General features: G+C 43.7%; 1 protein-coding gene across 1 annotated transcript; it reads right to left on the bottom strand.

The window, feature by feature from the left end:
• Positions 1–903: 903 nt before the first annotated feature.
• Positions 904–20386, bottom strand: LOC126162282 (uncharacterized). Its single transcript, XM_049918693.1, has 2 exons — positions 20258–20386; positions 904–2583 (listed from the first exon to the last, which is right to left on the bottom strand). Exons 1-2 carry the CDS (start codon positions 20373–20375, stop codon positions 1082–1084), a joined length of 1620 nt encoding a protein of 539 aa, XP_049774650.1. The 5' UTR covers positions 20376–20386; the 3' UTR covers positions 904–1081.
• Positions 20387–23731: the final 3345 nt, after the last annotated feature.

Here is a 23731-nt window from a genome sequence, read left to right as displayed (position 1 = left end):
CTTCTTGCCATGTATCGTAAAAAGGTTAGTTAGATAACATAATACATAAAAGATCAATATAATCTAACAAGAGCGGAAGTCTTTCGTGACATCTTGTAGATAGTTTTCCTTTCGTTCACCATGGAGCAATACAGATTGGAATTTCACTTGTATCCCATTGACACGACAGTTTTACGTGCCTTATCATGCTGTAGGTGAACTTACCTCATTTTTGTGGGATTTGTCACTTGTAGCGCTTTACCTGGGATCACTCAATTCAACTTCTACGCACGTATATAAATTAGCTTTATTTCGGATAATATGAATAATCTAAATTAACTAACTGTATAGATAAATAAAGGCACAACTACGAATTCCGTCCGAACTTCGAGTTGAATGTGATACAGTATTACAATTTTCAGGTGCACGAAGCGTTTTCAGAAGTGAAAGTCACGCAAAAGTTCCAGAAAAAGTAATTCCTAGCACCAGTCCCGGATCCAATACCGCGTTATTACACTTGGTGTGAGATACAAATAGTGGCACGACTGTGCAATTATTTATTTACAAAATGGCTATGCAGTTTTAAACACCAGATAAATACTGATGTCTGTCAAAAGTTTCGAATGATCATGCGAAATGACAACGTTTCTTGTAAATGAATTTTAAGAGTTCACTGCTTTGCCTCAACTTTATAGAACAGTGGTTATAATAACATATAGTGAACAGCAAGTTCTTGCATTATTTTCACCTTTGACAAATGTTAGACATAAAAAGGTGGCGTTATTTAAATTTTATACCTGATTTAATGCTTCATTATATGAATGGGCAGAGGAAGTGGGGCAAGGAATTTCCTCTAATTTTCATGCAAATTAGTAAGTAATAATTTAATCTCATTGCATTGAAATGAGTATAAATAGACTAACATGTTCAAACAAGCACACAATTATAAACAAAGTACAAAGTAGTAAGTTGAAGTACTGACTGTACGATATCGGACGCAGTTAATGTAATTTCATCAAGTAGATTCTATTTTTATAACTAGTCACAGACGTTAGTATGGTCTACAACGAAGGTAGTCCGTTAAGAGGAATCCTTATGAAGATTACAACGAGTATTCTGCTGCCAAAGTCTGTTCATTGAGCATCTTCGCCAGATTTCTTTCCTCTGTGGAACAGAGCTCTCGCCCGTGACAGACGATGTCTGGGTCCCACCACGACAGTATCATGTTCTTGAAAAGAGGGAGTGTTGTTCCGTTACAAACGAAACAAATGAACAGGACTGGTCCCTGCACCATTGTAGCTATATGTACGTAGTACACAAACTGAGCTATGCCCTGTGCCTGGTGGAACCCAATTCGAATGATTATTCCTACTCCACTTAAGATTACAGCCTTCACTGACATAAAAAGAAGTTCTTTCTTTGAAGCAAATTTAGTGCCACTAAAAATTTTGAGTTGCTTCATGGAATTCCGAGTACATAGGTACATGTATCCCAGCAGTCCGAGACAAACGAAATTGAAAGATATCGATAGTGTAATACCCAGCAGGAATAATATCCGACTGTATATCAGGTAATGTTTATTTGTCTTTTCTAAAGCAATACATGCTGCACATACAGTACTCCAGGCTATTAGTGCATACAGCACCTGACGACGGAATATCTGGCTTGCTTCAGCACGTAACAGGTCGTTAGGGAGCCTGAGATAACGAATGCATGCGAACATTTGGTAGCAGAATGAGTTTAGCCAGAAACAGCTTAGAAGTGTGAGGGCGCTATCGATCAGCACTGCTGTCGATAAGTCAGGGACGCCTGCCATACGATACACGACCTCAGAGCACAGGATCTGGATTATACCCGTGATCTGAAAGGACAAGAATATCTTTCCAGGTAAATTACGTAACTGGGGAAGGTACATATATACCCCTGCAGTCAATAAGCGGAAAAGAATATTTACTGTTATAAATGAGATTTCTAATGGTTTTAAGTTGTCAATTTTAAAATCCTTGTATTTCAACGTGGCGCTGTTTAAACCGTATTTGTATTTCAGGGCTCTTTGTGTTGGCTTTCCATACTGTTTGTAGATACCTTTTCCCCAAGTTGCATTGAACACTGTTGAGTACGATCCATCTGAGTAAAGTTTGACGGCACACACCTCTAGAGGCTTATGTGAGGAAAAATCGCGGCATTTTAGCAACAGAATAGCTCTGAAAACAGAGCAGATGGCATCTGTATCGTTCGATTCCAGACACGACTGGTCGTCAGGGCTATCGAAATAGCAGCGGGCATCGTGTACGGACTGCGTCATACTAAAGGGGACGTCCTGACAAATGCTGTGTGAGTTGACAGTCATCCAGGCCAAGAGGCAGAGGTTGACGTTTGCCCTCTGCGTGTAAGCCAGGTAGCTGGTCACAGGTATGTGGGGTACCCTCTGCACCATGTCGTCCCAAAGTTGCACACGGCACTGATCACGCTGCTCGATCCTCTCTGGTGGCAGATCTTCCAGTGGGCACGTGGGATGGTCCAGGGCGTTCACCAACAGCTGCACGCAGCCAGTGTCCACGTAGAGCGTAGCATTGCTTCTGTCTTCCAGCTGCCACTCCTCATCTGCAAAACAATCACAACAAAAAGGTGGCGGTGATGCTCGTATACTGGTGGTAGCTGCATTCAAAGTTTCCTCCGGACAGCACGGGAGGGTATCGTTTAACTAAATCATAGATGATCAATGATTAGAATAGGTTAGGTCATGATCAACAAATATCAAGGAGTAATCGCTCACAACGATGACAGACGAAACGGAAATATAAATACCGTATTCAGAAAAACAGGTATCTGAGATTGATGGAGTGAATACTACATACCTCTGCTTCATCTACAGTATATCCGAGGAGTCTCAGTATCCCACTTGACTTCGTCCAATTGAGGAAATGAATAGGTCTTTCTCCTGCTCTGAAGCTGACAAATAGCAGTGTTGTCAGTTTGTGTTGTTTTGTTCCAGTGTTGTAATGTTTGCGCTGCGAATCCAATGTCGACACAGATATATTGCAACGCAGCGATTGGTGGCGGCTACACTCACTGTGTAGCTCACAGGTTGGGAAATTCTATTACAGAGAGGATCAGAGCACTTGCAATGATCCACCTAGCAAAGAAACCCTGCGTGGCAGAGAGAAACTTCGTGTTTTTTCGTGCTGCTTCACAGGAAGTACCTGCCACCGTCCCTTAGTCAACTGAACTGTCTCCCATGAGATCAATTACCAAAGAAGCAGATGAACGTCTAGCACGGTGGCCACAACGCGTGGCTTCCATGAAAAAAGATCTGAAAATGGAAGGGTTTAGGTCAATATAATACGTTGAAGTCCGCTACCGTTTGTTTCTATCCGTATGTGAATGCTAATCTAAGATACTACAATAGGATTTCCACTGGAAGAGGACAGTTTCTGAATATACTGCTGGCCATCCAAATGCAACACCAAGAAGGACCGGAGATATAGCAGCGAAATTTATTTGGTAGATGATACGTTGTGCAAAGATCACATGATTGAAAATACGGCCTCATACAGCCTCTGAATGTGTTGTTGAAGTGTAGCTGTCCACGATACTTCACACATATTGCTAAAGTTGACCTCGTGTAGCAACTGGTGATGTATCCCGGGCCAGGCGTTCCGCAACCACGAACCAGACGTTTTCCAAAGGAGAGAGATCGGAAGTACAAGGAGGCCAAGCCTGCAGTGCAATCCGATGGATTAGACGAAGTCTCGAACACTGCATTCCACATGTGGTCGGCCATTATCCTGTTGCAATGTGGCCATCTGCAAGCTCCGAAGGTATTGGAGGGCAACAGGCTCCAACACTTGAGAGATGTAACTGTGACTGGCTGTGCAACAGCAAAGCATGTTTGGGTGTTGCAGAAATTTAATGCAGTACCATCCCAAACCGTACTCGAAAGAAGCTCACAGCCTTCTACGAGGCATACTGATGCTGTTGACGCAAAACAGCCGCCCGAAAGAACAATTCCAGTACGTCCACACTGTTCCCCTTTTATACAGCAGTTGGAGGTGGCGCTACTGGCGCCCGTGATATGAGACTGCACTGAAATGCTAATCGTGACGCAAATTCCACCCGAACTGGATGTTTCCTTCATGGTGTTGTATTTTGGATGGTCATCGGTGTATATTTACAAGTCGTCCAGCTGTAGAAAACACTACTCATGCAAATCTGGGGGGCGTCACTAGTTTCCTAATAAATGTGCTACATATCGCAGTTCGCACAGGAGAAATACTGTTTCCCAGCCTGAGGAAAATCGCCATTATATGCAATAGTTGGAAAGCAACCCACATCGTGTTATATGGCCCAGGATATCATCAAAACACATGTCTGGACGACATTTTTTGAAGGGTAAATGAACATAAATTTTTATTTGAAATTGAAAAACTCCTGAGCACGAGGACAAGGCAGCCACGGATGATAGTTTGTGGTTACAGTAGGATGAAGTGCAGGACACGTTGATATTCAGGCGAGATGCTTAATGATAAACGTCGCTCCCGTTTGAACATGTGTCTGCAACATCTGCGGCGCCAATCAAATGGCCAACACGAATTCCCGACGTTACCATGCCAACTGGAATATTTGGGTCCAATGTCGTTGAACGTTACAAAACCAATGGCAAATTTCGCTAAAGTGAATGGGAAATGTTTCGAAGCGTAACTCAGGGACGTTTAGCGAGATGACACGATGCACAAGGAGAAACATAGATCCTTAAGGCAAGATGGTCCACACACATAACCCCTACCAACCAGCACGTCCTTGGGTCCCGGGTTTTAACGCTGACACTGCTTAAATTTTGAATAGTTATCGTCAGCAATCGCGGCCAAGGACACCCGGCATAAGAAGTCACCCTCGTTCTGCCAAAAGCCTTGTCAGAGAGGGCGAAGATGCGGATAGAGCTTCAGTGCAGTCTCTTAGCCTTGGCGTGGAAAACTGCCCCTAAAATGCGAATGAGTCAGCAATGATCAACGGCATGAAGCAGAATGAAAGCAAAACCACTGCATTAAAGACACATACTGTGTATACACAGGACATGTGGTCTATAATAGAAAAAGTGTGATGATAATCTCTGCAGTGGCAAAAATTCCTGATCAATCTCGTATTCGGATTTCTGGGAGTGGGCTGCCAAGGGGGATGTAACCATGAGAAAAAGTTTGAATGATCAACGATGGGATAACATTCTACGAGTCGGACCGTGGAATATCGGAAGGTTAAATGTGGTAGGAAAGCTAGAAGATCTGAAAAGTGAAATGCAAAGGTTCAGTCCAGATACTGTGGGAGTGAGTAAAGTGAAATGGAAAGAAGGTAAAGATTTCTGATCAGACTAATACGGGATAATATCAAAAGCAGCAGAAAGTGGTATAACGGGAGTTAGGATTCGTTATGAATTGGAAAGTAGGACATGAACGGTTCAGTGATACTGTTGTTCGCATCAGGTTCGCCAGTAAACCAAGGCTGACTTTGATAGTTCCGGTGTACATGCTAACGCCACAAGCATCCGATAAGCACACAGAAAATGTGTATGGGGATGCTGAACGGATTATTCAGTATGTAATAGATGAAAATATGACTGTTGTGTGAGGGGGAATTAGAAGATAGGACTTTGGAATGAAATGGGCTTGGCAGAGAAGAAAGGCTGTGTTCTGCAATAATTTTTAACTTGTAATACCGAATACTCTGTTCTAGAATCACAAGAGGGGGAGATATAAGTGGAAAAGACATGTAGACAAGAGAAAGTTCGAGCTCGATTACGTGATGTTCAGATAGAGACTTCGGAATCAGATATTGGATTTTAAGGGTCTATCCAGCAGCGTATATAGACTCAGATTAGTAACAATTAAGGGTAGACTGAGGTTTAAGGGAATCGTCAGAAAAAAAATCAGTGTGAAAGGAAGTGCGATACTGGAGTAGTGAGGAATGTCGAGACGAGCTTGAAGTTCGCTAAGGATGAAGGAACACCAGAGTAGACAGTTCAGTTGAAGAGGAGTGGACCTCTCTAAAAACGGCAATCACAGATTTTGGACGAACATAGTTACAAGGAAGGTAACCGGGAAGAAACCTTCTGAAACAGAAAACATACTTAAACTGATTGATGGAAGAAGAAGGTGCAAAAATAGTCAAGGAAAGACAGGAATAAAGCATTATAAATCACTTACGAATAATCTAAATAGCAAATGGGGTCAGCCAATCCGAAATGGCTGCAAGGTAGATGTGAAGAAATGGAAAATGAAATAATCGAAGGTAGGACCGAATCGTACATATGAAAGTCAAAAGAACCTTCGGTGAAACTGAATGCAACGGTGTAAGATTAGGAGTACAAAGACAATTCCACCGTTAAAAGCAGAAGAGTAAGTGTATAGTGCAATTAACATTTAAGGCCTATGTGAGGGAGAGGACGTGATAAAAGGGGAAACTGGATTCGATATGGATGACACAGGCGACCTGGTGTTAGAGCCAGGATTTAAAAGAGCTCTGAGATCAGATAAGGCACAGAGGATAGAGTATGTTCCACCGGAGTCTCCAAAATTATTGTGGGAAGTAACAAATAAACAAATATTCGAGCTAGTATGTAATATCTTTGAGACAGGTGACGTACCATCACATTTTCGAAGAAATGCTGTCAACGCAAATCCGTGTATAGCAAGGGCGAGTAAGTGCGGAAACTATCGCACAATCAGCTTAACAGCTCATATATCCAAGCTGCTTACAGTACAGTATACAGAAGAATGGCAAAGAAAATTGAGGATCTGTTAGATGACGATCAGGGCAACTTTAGGAAAGGTAAAGGGACCAGACAAGCAGTCCAAACGCTGGGGTTGACGTCGGAATCAAGGCTAAAGAAGAATGACGAAAAGCTCATTCCTCGACCTAGAAAAATCGTTCGACAATGTGAAACAGTGCAAGATGACGAAAAATATTAGTAAGCTATGGGGAGAGACGGGAAGTACGTAGAAGAAACAAGGAGGAGTCATAATAATTGATGACCAAGAAGCATGTGCTCCAATTAAAAATAGTGTAAGAAAGAGGTGTAGTATTTTTACCCTACTGTTCAATCCGTTGATCGATGAAACAATGACGGGAAAAAATAAAGTTAGAAGAGTGGGATTAAAATTCATGATGAAAGGATATCGATGATAAGATTCGCTGATGACATTGCCTTCTCAGTGAATGTGAAGAAGAATTACAAGATTCTTTGGATGGAATGAACAGTTTAATGAGTACAAAATGTGGATCGAGAGTAAACTGGAAAAAGACAAAAGTATAACATGTAGCTGAAATGAGAACTTAAACGTCAAAAATAGACGAAGTTGGAACTTGTTACCTTGGAAGCAAAACAGCCCATAACAGACGAAGCGCCGGTCGGTGTGGCCGTGCGGTTCTAGGCGCTTCAGTCTGGAACCGCACGACCGTTACGGTCGCAGGTTCGAATGCTGCCGCGGGCATGGATGTGTGTGATGTCCTTAGGTTAGTTAGGTTTAAGTAGTTCTAAGTTCTAGGGGACTGATGACCTCAGCTGTTAAGTATCACAGTGCTCAGAGCCATTTGAACCATTTTTGAACATTTGGAGCTCAGCATCATAGACATTGGCAACATTAGAACAGAAAATGATCGAAGCGTTTGAGATGTGTTGCTACAGTTGATGTTGAAAATTAGGTGGACTGATCAGAAATGAGGAGGTTTGTGAGCAATTGGTTAAGAATACATGGGAAACACTGTCAAAATGAAGGGAAAAGATGATAGGTTATGTGCTATGACATATGAGTATAGCCTCCATTGTACCAGACAGGGCAATAATGGCAAAAAACTGTGGCAGAAGAGAGAGATATTCTGCGAGTACAACTGTAAAACACTTGTATAAATATATAACTTCCTTTCACATATATCTCACATAATGAGAATAATCATAAAGAAGAGGAAATGGGTGGTATAATGGCTAAGTCGATGAGTGGTTGAGTGTTGGCATAAAACTCGAACCATCTGCTATTATGGGATAGCTGCTAAGATTTAGTTTGTCACTTATCGTTTCTCTCACCTCTAGAATGGTTTGTCGATATAGAAAATGCCGAAACTGTGCAATGGTTCGAAGACCACATCAAACCGTCCGTCTCCTACTAATAACCATAGGTCCATGGCCGGAAATGCATTGTAGTGTCCAAATCAGCTTGACCTCTTACTTTAAGAGACGCACTGGGAGCTGTTTTCTTGAACACCATTCAGGTTCAAAACACAAAGCGAAGAGAAATATGTACTATGCATCATCCACTGTATGTTGTGCGTTGGTTCGATGAGTGCAAATCTAGACCCAATAAGACAAAAATATTACAAAAGACTTTTATGCACGGGTAGGTATACGCAAGGCCAATAACACGGCTTTGATGTTGATACGTCTTTTTCTTTACTATTAATTTCATTCCCATCACATGATGGAGTGATGGGCAGGCTGCATACATTTTGCTACTCTGGAGCAAACTGACATTGTAAAATATTTACGTAGTTTTTACCGCTAGAATAAATTAAATTAACAGGATTAAAATAAATTAAAGAGCAATGTATCTGTAAAGAAGCAAAGATGGCGATGGTGATGCTGGTGCTAAGGTGAAGATAAAGCTACTGCTTTTGGGAAGTCCTTTGAGGTCAGCTCAAGGTAAGTGCTATAAGGCTATTAAGATAGGATGGAAGTGACGGTCGAAAAGTGTATATGGATTGGTAGGTTTGTGAGTGGGTGTAGGGAAGAGCGTGGGGAAATTTATGGTCATTGGGAGGTCGGATGATGTATTGTAGCCTTGACATACGGAGGCGATATAAACGCTACGATTATAGCTAGTAAGATGGGGGAACGTCAGCACGCAGTCCTGGGACAAGAAGAACCAACATGTTGAAGTTTCCTTGGAATACGATTCGAAAGGTGCTGAACAGGAGGGAGGATGCAACATGTAAATATAGGCGCAACACGAACCCGTTACACGAACCCGTTATTGCAAGTGATTTGTGAGAAAACTGTCGTTTTCTTCTCCACGTTTACAGAATCTATAGAATTTGTGAGATACATCGAGGAACTTGAGAGGAGATGGCAATGTAATCACCTGGTAGAGGTTGTCTTTGAGAGGGGAGAGAGTGCTTGGCATTCTGGGCTTTATAATGAATTGTAAAGTATTCGGAGAGTGGAGATCCGAGCTAAGTTGGGGGATCTGAGTCTGACACAGATAAGGCTTTAGTTAAACCGAATGAAGTAAAATGATTTGGGATCAGTGTCCTGTTGATGAAGAAGTCATTACAAGCAGAGCACAAGACAGAACTGCGAAATTATGGGGAAGCAACTCAGCTGTGCCCTCGAAAACAACCGTCCTAGCATTCACCTTAAATTGCTTACGGAAATCCTGGGAGACCTCGAGGGAGTGTTTCAACAGTCTAATGAGAAACGCTCATCTTCACGACAGCAAATATCCTTCAACTTTCCCCATACAAAGAAATCCGGGGACGTCACATCCGGTGAACGTGCGGGCCACGGTATGGTGCTTCGACGACCAATCCACCTGTCATGAGATATGCTGTTCAATACCGCTTCAACCGCTAACGAGCTATACGGCGGACATCCATCATGTTGGAAGTACATCGCCTTTCTGTCATGCAATGAAACATCTTGTAGTAACATCGGTAGAACATTACATAGGAAATCAGCATACATTGCACCATTTAGATTGCCATCCATAAAATGGGGGCCAATTATCCTTCCTCCCATAATACCGCACGATACATTAACCCGCCACGGTCGCTGATGTTCCACTTGTCGCAGCCATCGTGGATTTTCCGTTGCCCAATAGTGCATACTATGCCGGTTTACGTTACTCCTGTTGGTGAATGACGCTTCGTCGCTAAACAGAACGCGCGCAGAAAATCTGTCATCGTCCCGTAATTTCTCTTGTGCCCAGTGGCAGAACTGTACACGATCGTTCAAGTTGTCGCCATGCAATTCCTGGCGCATAGAAATATTGTACGAGTGCAATCGATGTTGATGTAGCATTCTCACACCGACGTTTTTGAGATTCCCTATTCTCGCGCAATTTGTCTGCTACTGATGTGCGGATTAGCTGCGACAGCAGCTAAAACACCTACTAGGGCATCATCATTTGTTGCAGGTCGTGGTTGACGTTTCACATGTGGCTGAACACTTCCTGTTTCCTTAAATAAAGTAAGTATCCGGCGAACGGTCCGGACACTTGAATGATGTCGTCCAGGATACCGAGCAGCAATCATAGCACGGAAATACCATTCGCACTGGCGGAATGTTACGTGATACCACGTACTTATACGTTTCTGACTATTACAGCGCCATCTATCACAAAGCGAAGAAAGTGGTTCAACTAAAGCATTCATATTTCTTTACGTACTACACGAATATGTAATAGAAAATGGGGGTTCCTATTAAAAAAAAACGCAGTTGATATCCGTTTGACCTATGGCAGCTCTATCTAGCGGGCCAACCATAGCGCCATCTGGTTTCCCCCTTCAAGCTAGACAGGTTTCGTTCTTTGTAGTTTTTTCGTTTGATGCTTATTTCGTGAGATATTTGGCCCGGTCACTATCAATGGAACATCCTGTACATAGTGTCTGTTCTTGCAGACATGTCCGAACACCAGACACGACATATTTGACCAAGGGGCACTACAAAAGTAATGTGTGGGTCTTACGGAAGGTGTGCTAAGATAGTAGGTTAAGTTGCAATGAACACTGTGCTTGGATGGTGCGTCGGTCAGCGCATCTGCCTAGGAAGTAGGAGACCTACGTTCGAAACCATGTCCGGCATAGATTTTCAACTTTCCCCACTGTCTTAAATCGACAGCTAATGGCAGCGAATGTCACCAATTCCTTTTTGTCTTCATTCATAGTGGTTGCAGGATCAAAATGGTGTGCTGTTTCGGACATGTCCGAAACAACAGGCACCAAATTCGCAACATCTGAAGGAGCCCTTAGCTGCCGGCAACATTGACTAGAACGAAATTAGATTTATATATTTATACCTTCAGCTGCTGACGGGCGTTGATATATATCAACAGGGACAGGTGAAAACGTGTGCCCCGACCGGGATCTATCCACCTGTGCCACCGAGGGCACAGAGGAAAGTGCGACTGAGGTAGTATCTCGCGCACGCCTCCTGCGAGACCCACATTCTCACCTTGTATGTCCACACACTACGTTCGTAGTGTCCCTACCCAACGCACTCATTACTCGTGGAAGACATTCGTACCATGTCCAGTAAGAGTTTAGGTAATATGTGTGCATCCGCACAGAAGAGGAAGGTCCTGGCCGGTAATGCCAGAACTATATCCTTATATGGATATGGTGTCTGTTCTTTCGGAAATGTCCGAAAGAACAGAAACCATATCCATGTAAGTACACTGACTAGATACTTCTTTCTTAAAACCCTGAATGGTTTCTCTTTAGTGAACAATGAGCTACATACACAATTTGCTTCAAATTTATTCCAGAACCTAATCTGAATTTGACTCGTACTACTTTATCAACTACGAATGCAGCAATACATTGCACCATGCCCATGTCCCTACAATCACGTCGTTGCTTGGCCTTGCCAGCTGATATTCGATCGGCAGCGTGACGAACTTTATTTGCAGCATAAACAATATCATTCTCCTTGCAAGCATTAAGTAGTACACTAATCCCATTATCGACGCGATCTAAAAGCTTTATGCGATATTGCTGTGCCTGCGTTATTCAGATGTACGACGCTACGATCCTTCAGTCATGCATGCAACGTGTTAATCTCTTAACCGATCCCGAGCGACTTTCCGCCATGTAACTGAAATACCCAATCACTTTTCTGCTACGACGTACCAACACTTTTAATTTTTAATAGTCGTTCTACGAAATTCTTAATACCATCTCATCGCTATGCGGCTCCGCGCTACCGTTCCATGCGTGAGGTCAACAACGACTCTCGTTTACGCACTAAAATGGTCTACGATCACTAGCGCCGTGGCATTATTGCCACTACATAGCAAGGCAATGCTCCCTGAGGCAAGAGGCAAGCTCGGTTTCAGAAGTTAGAAGAGTTAGCGATAAATGAGGAGAACAATACCGACAGGTTACATCAAAGACGGCAGTACTCCTGATACTGTCCGCCTATTGTAGCGTCTCCCCGTGTCAAGTTCCACGGCGGCCAACAGCGAGAACGACCACCGCGGCCCCCTCACCACGAGCGTGTACTACACTGTTGGTTGGTTGGTTGGTTGGTTGGCGGTGGAGGGAAGAGGACCAAACAGAGACATCATCGGCAACGTCGGATTAGGGAAGAACGGGGAAGGCGATCGGTCGTGACCTTAAGAGGGAGCCATCCCGGCATTTGCCAGAAGCGATTTAGGGAAATCACGGTAAACCTAAATCAGGACGGCTGGACTCGGCTTTGAACCGGCGTCCTCTCGAATGCGACTTCAGTGTGCTAGCCACTTCGCCACCTCCCTCGGTGAACTATACCGTACAGCCCGGTATTTCGGGCCCGGCCCTCACTTGCGTGCTGCGTATTAATTACGGCTTTTTAAACGGATTCTTCACCGTCATTACTACTACAGTAAATACACTTTCACACAGTGTTTTCTCAGCCTCACTGCAGGGCAGAATATTAACATTTGTAAGAACTACACTGACAGGAAAAAAATTAGTACATCCTTTTAGAGGTATTGCAATTCACTCAAGATTTAATGTTGCAACAGTGCATGTGGAGTACATGAATAATAATGTTTATACCTCAATAGCACAAGCGCTTCTGAGGTACCAGTGCGAACGACAGGCTACGGTCGAAAACACTAGACTCCTTTTTAATTACAGAATTCGTATGTACACTACTGGCCATTAAAATTGCTACACCAAGAAGAAATACAGATGACAAATATGTTATAATAGAACTGACATGTGAATACATTTTCACGCAATATGGGTGCATAGATCCTGAGAAATCATACCCAAAACAACCACGTCTGGCCGTAATAACGGCCGTGATACGCCTGGGCATTGAATCAAACAGAGCTTGGATGGCGTGTACAGGTACAGCTGCCCATGCAGCTTCAACACTATACCACGGTTCATCAAGAGTAGTGACCGGCATACTGTGACGAGCCAGTTGCTCGGCCACCATTGACCAGACGTTTTCAACTGGTGAGTGATCTAGAGAATGTGCTGGCCAGGGCAGCAGTCGAACATTTTCTGTAGCCAGAAAGGCCCGTACGGGACCTGCAACATGCGGTCGTGCATTATCCTGCTGAAATGTAGGGTTTCGCAGGGACCGAATGAAGGGTAGAGCCACGGGTCGTAACACATCTGAAATGTAACGTCCACTGTTCAAAGTGCCGTCAATGCGAACAAGAGGTGACCGAGACGATTAACCAATGGCACCCCATAACATCACGCCGCGTGATACGCCAGTATGACGATGACGAATACACGCTTCAAATGTGCGTTCACCGCGATGTCGCCGAACACGGATGCGACCATCATGATGCTGTAAACAGAACCTGGATTCATCCGAAAAAATGACGTTTTGCCATTCGTGCACCCAGGTTCGTCGTTGAGTACACCATCACAGGCGCTCCTGTCCGTCATGCAGCATCAAGGGTAACCGCAGCCATGGTCTCCGAGCTGATAGTCCATGCTGCTGCAAACGTCGTCGTACTGTTTGTGCAGATGGTTGTTGTCTTACAAACGTCCCCATCTGCTGACTCAGGGATCGAGACGTGGCTGCACGATCCGTTACAGTCATGCGGATAAGAGGTCTGTCATCTCGACTGCTAGTGATACGAGGCTGTTGGTATCCAGCACGACGTTCCGTATTACCCTACTGAACCCAAGGATTCCATATTCTGCTAACAGTCATTGGATCTCGATCAACGCGGGCAGCAATGTCGCGATACGATAAACCACAACCGCGATAGGCTACAATCCGACCTTTATCAAATCGCGATAGGCTACAATCCGACCTTTATCAAAGTCGGAAACGTGATGGTACGCATTGCTGCTCCTTACACGAGGCATCACAACAACGTTTCACCAGGCAACGTCGGTCAACTGCTGTTTGTGTATGAGAAATCGGTTGGAAACTTTCCTCATGTCAGCACGTTGTAGGTGTCGCCACCTTGTGTGAACGCTCTGAAAAGCTAATCATTTGCATATCACAACATCTTCTTCCTGTCGGCTAAATTTCGCGTCTGTAGCACGTCATCTTCGTGGTGTAGCATTTTTAATGGCCAGCAGTGTATATACGTTGAAGAATTATTCCCCAAAATATTATGAGCGAACTCTAAAAATTAACGAATCTGCGAGCGTTCGAAGCCGAGCGTGCACGACACTCCTCGGAGTTAGAGAACTGGTTCCGCGCTCACGCTCCATGACTTTTTGGAACATTGTTTGGGCGGTTTGAGTGAAAGTATGAACAGAACATTCAATAGCCTAATACGTTCCAAAAATAACATCCAGCCTGAGCGAAACTGTCAACATTGCTTCAAATTGGGCCGTATGTCTATTCACTGTAGGCCACACTGCATTAATGCAAGTGGAAAATGCCCTCCAAATGAAAATCGGCGACGAAATGCGCCGAATCTGAGAAGATAGTGGCACGAGCGGAGATACACTAAGCAACAAAAAGGGCTTTGAGGATGAAAATGACGAGTTACCAAGTCAAAGTAGCAGACGGAGGCCATTCACTAGCTATTATGGACCTGGCATCGATATCATCCCGTAATTTTGAAGCTTTGTCTCTTTTTTTATACGATAAATACTTGTCTAACTTTAAACGCGTTTTCCTCAAAGCCATGTTTTTCGGCACGGTTGTCGACGCCCACGCTACAATTTTAATCCCATTTTAATGATTTTTGGTCTCCCTTGAAGCAAACTGAGTTCTGCTCAGTTCACCACAACCGGAGTGACAGCGACAACCTTCGATCTATCTCCTTTCAGAGCTGCCTCGGGAAAATCCTCAATTACGCATCGTAGATATTAACATTTCTCAATAAAAATACCAATAAAAACTTCAATGTACGTTTTATTCATTGCAACAAACCCCATTTGTCTACTACATTCCACTACGGAGAAAATCATCCTAAATTTGAGCAATACTTTCGTCCATCAGCCTGTCGTTCCTCTTTAAACACCCATATTACTATGTAGTGTAGTCTCCACAGACAGGAATGCACGTGTCGAGTCTGGCTTCCATCGATCGTACAGATGGCCTGGAATACGTTCTCCACGGCTGCTTGACTTGTTCGCGTGATTGAGTAAGAGTTGTTAGTTGACGAGTTGTGCGAGTCACTTCTCGTTCCAGCATATCCCTAGGCCCGACAAGACGCCTCCTGAGACGCGACAAGGTAGTAGTAGGCAAAGCGCAACAGGGAATAACAATATTAATGTGGTAATAGTAAACTACAAGAGCGTCTATAGAAAGGTCCCAGAACTGCTCTCATTAATAAACGGTCACAATGCCCAAATAGTACTAGGGGCAGGAAGTTGGATGAAACCAGATGTAAACAGTAATGAAATTCTAAACTCAGGTTGGAATGTATAGCGCAGAGACAGGCTGGACAGTGAAGGGGAAGGCGCGTTTGTAGCGATAAAAAGTGCAATAGTATCGAAGAAAATTGACGGAGATCCGAAATGTGAAATAATTAGGGTGAAGATCACGGTTAAAGCAGGCTCAAATATGGTAATTGGATGTCTCTATAGGCCCCCTGGCTCAGCAGCTGCTGTGGCAGAGCACCTGAAGGAAAATTTGGAAAATATTTCGAGTAGATAGACCCTGTTATAGTTCTGAGAGGAGATATTAATTTGCCGGATATAGATTGGGAGACTAAAACGTTTATAACGGATGGCAGGGACAAAGAATCCAGTTAAATTTTTTTAAGTGCATTATCTGAAAAATACCTTGAGCAGTTAAACAGAGAACCGACTCGTGGCGATAACATATTAGACCTTCTGGTGACAAACAGACCCGAAATATTTGAAACAACGAACAGGGAATCAGCGATCATAAAGCGGTTACTGGTTCGATGATTTCAGCCCTAAATAGAAATATAGGAAGATAGAAATATAGGAAGATTTTTCTGTTTAGCAAAAATGACAAAAAGCAGATTTCAGAGTACTTGACGGCTCAAAACAAAAGTTTTCTCTCAAGTACAGATACTGTTGAGGATCAGTAGACAAATTTCAAAACCATTATACAATATGCAACACATGAGTATGTGCCAAGCCAGATCGTAAGAGATGGAAAAGTGCCACAGTGGTACAACAACCGAGTTAGAAAACTGTTGCGGAATCAAAGGGAACTTCACAGCAAACATAAACACGACCAAAGCCTTGCAGACAAACAAAAATTACGCGAAGCGAAATGTAGTGTGAGGAGGGCTATGCGAGAGGCGTTCAATGAATTCAAAAGTTGAGTTCTATGTACTGACTTGGCAGAAAATCCTAAGAAATTCTGGTCTTATGTCAAAGCGGTAGGTGGATCAAAACAAAATGTCCAGACACTCTGTGACCAAAATGGTACTGAAACAGAGGATGACAGACTATAGGCCGAAATACTAAATGTCTTTTTCCAAAGCTGTTTCACAGAGGAAGACTGCACTGTAGTTCCTTCTCTAGATTGTCGCACAGATGACAAAATGGCAGATATCGAAATAGACGACAGAGGGATAGAAAAACAATTAAAATCGCTCAAAAGAGGAAAGGCCGCTGGACCTGATGGGATACCAGTTCGATTTTACACAGAGTACGCGAAGGAACTTGCCCCCCTTCTTGCAGCGGTGTACCTTAGGTCTCTAGAAGAGTGTAGCGTTCCAAAGGACTGGAAAAGGACACAGGTCATCCCCGTTTTCAAGAAGGGACGTCGAACAGATGCGCAGAACTATGGACCTATATCTCTAACGTCGATCAGTTGTAGAATTTTGGAACACGTATTATGTTCGAGTATAATGACTTTTCTGGACACTAGAAATCTACTCTGTAGGAATCAGCATTTCGAAAAAGACGACTGTGTGAAAACCAGCTCTCGCTATTCGTCCACGAGACTCAGAGGGCCATAGACACGAGTTCCCAGGTAGATGCCGTGTTTCTTGACTTTCGCAAGGCGTTGGATACAGTTCCTCACAGTCGTTTAATGAAGAAAGTAAGAGCATATGAACTATCAGACCAATTTTGTGATTGGATTGAAGGTTCCTAGATAACAGAACGCAGCATGTCATTCTCAAGGGAGAGAAGTCTTCCGAAGTAAGAGTGATTTCAGGTGTGCCGCAGGGGCGTGTCGTAGGACCGTTGCTATTCACTATATACATAAATGACCTTGTGGATAACACCGGAAGTTGATTGAGGCTTTTTGCGGATGATGCTGTAGTACATCGAGAGGTTGTAACAACGGAAAATTGTACTGAAATGCAGGAGGATCTGCAACGAATTGACGCATGGTGCAGGGAATGGCAATTGAATCTCAATGTAGGCAAGTGTAATGTGCTGCGAATGCATGGGAAGAATGATCCTTTATCATTTAGTTGCAATATAGCAGGTCAGCAACTGGAATCAGTTAATTCCATAAATTATCTGGAAGTAGGCACTAGGAGTGGTTTAAAATGGAATGATCATATAAAGTTGGTCGTCGGTAAAGCAGATGCATTGGAAGAATCCTAAGGAAATGCAATCCGAAAACAAAGGAAGTAGGTTACAGTACACTTGTTCGCCCACTATTTGAATACTGCTCACCATTGTTGGATCCGTACCAGATAGGGTTAATAGAAGAGATAAAGAAGATCCAACGGAGAGCAGCGCACTTCGTTACAGGATCATTTAGTAATCGCGAAAACGTTACGAAGATGATAGATAAACTCCAGTGGAAGACTCTGCAGGAGAGACGCTCAGTAGCTCGGTACGGGCTTTTGTTGAAGTTTCGAGAACATACCTTCACCGAGGGGTCAAGCAGTATATTGCTCCCCCCTAAGTACATCTCGCGAAGAGACGATGCGGATAAAATCAGAGAGATTAGTGCCCACACAGAGGCATACCGACAGTCTTTCTTTCCACGAACAACACGAGACTGGACTAGAATTGAGAACGGATATACGTACTCAAAGTAGCCTCCGCCACACACCGTCAGGTGGCTTGCGGAGTATGGGTGTAGATGTAGATGTAGACATGGAGACAAGCCCAGAGGTCGTGTTGGCTAGGGAAGTTGCTGCACGTCTTGCAGAGCACGTTGGGCTTCGCAGTCAGTGTGTGGGCGAGCTTCATCCTGATGGAACAGCACATCACCTTCTGGTTGCAAGAACAGCAAAGGAATGGGTCTAACAACAATATGCACGTGCCGAGCGCTGGTTACCGTTCCCTCCAGAAACACCAAAGGTGAACGGGAGTTAATGCTTTTCGTACCTCAGACCATAAGGCTTGGGATGGGACCGATGTGTCCTGGCGAAAGCACTCCATTAGACAGCGCTCACCAGGTCTACGCCATACGCGGAAACGACCATCACTGGTGAGCAGGCAGAATCCGCTTTCATCGCTGGAGACCACAGTGCGCCATTCCATCTTCCAAGTCATCCTCTGACGGCACCAGTCCAGCTGTGCACGTCGATGATACGGCGTGACTGGAAGATGGGCTAGAGGTGAGCGTGCCTGTAGTCCCACTGCAAATAAGTGGTTCACAACAGTTCGTCGTCACACATCTGGCCTCACAAGATCTGTTACCCGTGCTGTGGTAGCTGTACAACCTATCAGTGCTGCTGTTCCAATAGGAAGATCCCTGCAGGTGTCTGTGCTGCACGGGCATCCCCAACTTCATCTGTGGTTACGTGAAAATGTTCACACGACCACTGATACCAGTAGCGCTGCACAAATGACGCAGCGCGTTCAACTTATATGGCAGTTTTATCAAAAGGGCCATTCCGCCACTCGGAAGGCCACGATTTGATAACCTTTCACGCTCACTTGGCTGTAGGAATCACTAGTACAGCTCCATGGCATCACTGCCTCTTTGCTTCACACGTTTGCAGCTCACAGGCATTCTGGCTGTGAGCATTGGCTGTTAGAGGGTAGACACAGACAGATCTCTGGTAGCTATTGCACTACATAATTTGGTGGCGGACGACGTTGATACCATCAGTACATCTATTATCCCCCAGGTGGCATCTTCCGCCACAGGATCAAAGTCGAGTCATCTTTCCAGGTGTACTAACTTTTTGCTGGAAGTGTATATTATAAGCTTATGTTATGCAATAAACTATTCAGTAGAAAAGCCAAATATCACTCATTAAATAAATATAGAAAGTATGAGAAATATAGAAGAGAAACGTAGAAGGCTACGTCACTTACAATTACAATATCAACAAAAAATTAAATTGTGTATGTTGCTGTTCCGTTAGAGAGTGAAGTTGTCATTTTTATAACAAGCAAGATATACGGTACAAAATAACATTATGTACACGTAGACTGTTTAGAGAATTTAAAAAGAAACAGTTCGTTATCTGATACAATTGTCCTGTGCTCTGTTTCTGCACTAGGGTTATATGAACGTTTTGCTCGTTTTGCTGATAACGATGTTCACAGACGGTGTTCAAACTGCCGTGTGGTGTACGTTGTTACAGAGATGTTGCTGACCTCCTATGGAAATGGATTTGTGGTCGAAGCTGAAGTGTTTCGTGTATGAGACACCGATAGACGCATCAGATCAGCTGTTGGTTGAAGCTGTAACCATTATTTGTGAGTCACCTGTGACTCTGAGCGAGTTAGACAGTCATTAGAAAGTAGATACCAGCTGTGCGTTAATATAAATGCACCACATTTCCGTCAAACAGCAGTTAGAATACCACCTCTGAATGTTACTACCGTCAAAACCTTCCTCGCTGGGATACTGAGCGGCTATGACATTTCTATCACATAAAAATGGTTACTTTATATGTTTTCTATACAGTCTAAAATATTGTATACATAGTTTTTTACATCTTGCATAATGAAAGAGTCAATAATAACTTGAAATTAAGCATTCAGGTCCTGACAGACCAAGATGACGATTTGCTAACCTTCGAAAAACTGACGACGAAACTAACACAATAAGTTTCCCTGTGTGACATAGACAATCATGGGAGATCTAAAACTAAATGCGTGAAGTTATTTGCGAACCTCATTCCTCGAATCAGAGTACGGTTGACTGTCATCAGTACATAAACGTGGAATGGATGAGGTCCATTATTAAACTTACCCACTGTCTTGGTATAATATTTATATTTTTGGTTGAAGTCCAGTGATCTGTAGTCCAGTGATCTATCATACCAGTAGCGATGATAGAAGTTGTACAGTGCATCGGCGAGACCTAACATTTGTGATGCCTCTGGATGGTGCTTCTCACAGAGCTCACTGAAGTCGTCATGAAAGGAGAGATATTCCCCATGGTAGACCAGTAGCGCATCACTCAACAGCGGACGCCTGTAACATGTAATGAGAGTTTAAGGGTTGGAAACCTAATGTTATCAGCATGCTTAATCATGTACAGTACATACTAGACTGTAGGAATTTGAAGAATGAATTTTCACTCAGAAGCAGGGTGTGGGGTGATTTGCAACTTCCTGGAAGATTGAAGCCGTGTACCAGACCCAAAATATACATGTTACCAGCATTGCGTGAAATCTCGTTGTTTTTTAGAATGCCTCGGTAATATATAGAATGCCTGGTGGTCTTAGGCAAACTATAAAATAGAAGTTTTTTGTGAAACTTTGCATACCTTTCCTAGGCAGCTTATGCAACCCCTGTGTATTATACAGAATGACCAGGACAATTTACCTTGCCCGCATCTCGTGGTCGTGCGGTAGCGTTCTCGCTTCCCACGCTCGGGATCCCGGGTTCGATTCCCGGCGGGGTCAGGGATTTTCTCTGCCTCGTGATGGATGGGTGTTGTGTGATGTCCTTAGGTTAGTTAGGTTTAAGTAGTTCTAAGTTCTAGGGGACTGATGACCTAAGATGTTAAGTCCCATAGTGCTCAGAGCCATTTGAAACATTTTTGACAATTTACCCCAAGTGTTAAAATTGCGCAACATGAGAAAATTTCATTAATTAACATGTATTAGAAACAGAAAGAACAAAACTACGAAATAGAGCGCAGGATATTCTTTCTGGAAATCAGTGATAGCAGAACAGAGGCTGAAGTACTTATTACAGTAAGTACTCATGTTTCTTCTTCACGAAAAAAGCACTTTTCATTTTAGCAGTTTGATCTTGTACATACATTTCACGATTTATAGAAGAATGTGAACAGAATTCTGTTACCTGTAGAAGACAGAATTGGCATGACCTATTTCTTGCAACAGGAAAGGCTGAAGTGACATTTTGAATTGCACTTAATTTTCTTTTTGACACAAAGTCACCTCATATTTCTGCTTTCCGTGTTGCACATACACCTGGAGATTCCTTGACTGTTTTCTGTGGACTGAGAAGTAGCTGCGGATTGGAGAGGTATTTTGTGGTCAGGAATGTCTTCAATTCTCATTAAGTTCGTTGGACGTCCGGTGAATTCTGATAATGCGTAGAGCTGCTTCAAGATTCCTTCTGCAGTTCTAAGTCGGTATGAGCCTTTTATTGTCACGTTCACAACAAATGTCAACAGTTTGCTTGAGTCATCCCGCCCTTTGTCGACGTCGGGAAGCGATGCTGGCGCAGTGCACTCACGAGTGCAGGAGGAGTTTTTTGTCAGAAGCTCTTTTCGTTTATTTCCTATGGATCTCAAGGTCCCATTTCAATTCCGTTTCACTTTGGATAGCTTTCTCAATATTGAAGCGAGCAATGAACAAAATGCTAACCCCATAAACTCCTACTTCGTCGCCGTCATCGGCTTTACGAAAACGTGCACAAATGGCATGAACGTTTCTTCCAAACTTCTGACATATAAGAGCACCCATGGTTTCTTTTAAGCACACGTAAAAGATATCAGGAAAAGAAGGATTTTCGGTAAACACAAAAATGGAAGACTCATAGATAACCATGGCTTCGTCACTGTTTTGGTTTCCTCCATCATGGACTCCATTCACACCTACGTCCTTTTCAAGGAGCAGAATTCATCTAGTCTTTCTTTTCGCTCTCTGTACGCTCTCTATTACATTCTCCAGCTCTTCCTCAGTCTCTACATCTTGTCTTGAAAACGTCGTCAGGCAGGGACGACGTCGAGAGATCTACTCTAGCCTTTCAACCGAACAGGGCTTCGTGTAGTGACTTGTTAAGTGCAGAATGGAAAGCTCTGTCTTTCGTAAATTGGACGAACCGCAGTCCGTCACTGCAGCAGCTTGTATCCAAGCATGCAACATATTTCCAATATCTTGATTTGCTCTTTGAATGCTCGCGTCACTTTGTGTGTGGCGAGGCTTAGCACGGACCATCTTCAAGGTCAGCCAATAATCCTTTAGGCTGCTTGCCACTTTGTTTGCAAAATTCTCTGCCGTTATCAGATAGTAGAATCGCTGGAGCACCGAGCAAAGTAAGGGTTGCCCAAAAAGTAATGCACCGCATTTTTTTTCTTCAACAATTCCTTATTGAACATAATGAGACACACACTAAAGAATGGTGTTTTACGTGCACACTCTTTTTTCCCACGTAATGTCCATCCCATTCTCTGGCATTCCTCCAGCGCGAAACAAGGGCGTGTATGTCCTGTCGGCACCAATCCTGGTGGCGGAGCCAGTACCTCAGTATGTGGATCACCTCCTCATTGTCCTCAAAATGTCTTCCACGAATGGCATCCTTTAATGGGCCAAACAAGTGCAAGTCCAAGGGGAAAGGTCAGGGCCGTAAGGTGGATGGGGGTCACACTGTCCAAACTTGTTTTGCCATGTGTTCAGCAGTCCTTAGACTGGTGTGGGGCCGAGCGTTATCGTGTTGCAGCAAAACATCTCCCGGGTTGATGTGGAAGCGCGTCTTGAGTTTTTCAATGTGTTGACATACGCTTCTGAATTAATGGTGCCGCCTCCTGGCATCACATCAGTGAGAATCACACCTTCGCAATCCCAGAACACGGTGATCAGGGCCTTATCGGCGGAATTTTTCTTCTGTGGAGAGTGGGAATGGCGCCGTTCCACCGACTGTCGTTTTGTTTCGGGCTCAAAATGGTTTCATCACGTGCCACAGTCCGTAACAAGAAGGCCTACCCCTCAGCTTCAAAATGTTGTAACAAATCAAGACAAATGTTTTTTCTGTACGATTTGTGGTCCTCTGTTTTGAATATCCAAGAGTGAGGATAACTGCATCCACACTTACTTTGCTGATTGACAGATGAAGTGCCAACTGCCGAGTCGTAATGCGTCTGTCGTCGCGAATGACAACATCAGATCGCTGCAACACGTCATCTGTGACAGCCGTGGATGCTCTCCCTGACCGCTGCAAATCGTGGAACTCCGCCGAACAGCCTTATGATGACCTCACCTCCGTGCCCAGCGACTAACTGTACTTCTGATAACAGCCGATGCTCTATAGACTATGCACAAGCGTTTGTGAATATTCCTCACTATTTCTTTCTCTGCAGTGAAATTCAGTGAATGCACGTACATCACCTACAGACGCCATTTTGGAAATGTGTGCATCTATGCTATCTGTTGTAAGTGACGGAAACTTGGCGCGCTAACTCAGGAGATTTCAAATAATACATACATAACATTCCGTACATTACTTTCTGGGCAACCCTCATATGTCAATG

The sequence above is a fragment of the Schistocerca cancellata genome, chromosome 2 (assembly GCF_023864275.1).
Source record: "Schistocerca cancellata isolate TAMUIC-IGC-003103 chromosome 2, iqSchCanc2.1, whole genome shotgun sequence".
Lineage (NCBI taxonomy): Eukaryota > Metazoa > Arthropoda > Insecta > Orthoptera > Acrididae > Schistocerca > Schistocerca cancellata.
The sequence above is the reverse complement of the archived record's forward strand: the minus strand, read 5'-3'. Positions and strand labels throughout refer to the sequence as shown.

Bases quoted from the DNA above. Each gene is read 5' to 3' on its own strand.
- LOC126162282 (XM_049918693.1), bottom strand. From the start codon at position 20,375: ATGTTAGGTCTCGCCGATGCACTGTACAACTTCTATCATCGCTACTGG. The intron at 2,584-20,257 runs GTAAGTTTAATA...ATTGTTTTGCAG, and splicing joins ATATTATACCAAGACAGTGG to ATGAGGAGTGGCAGCTGGAA.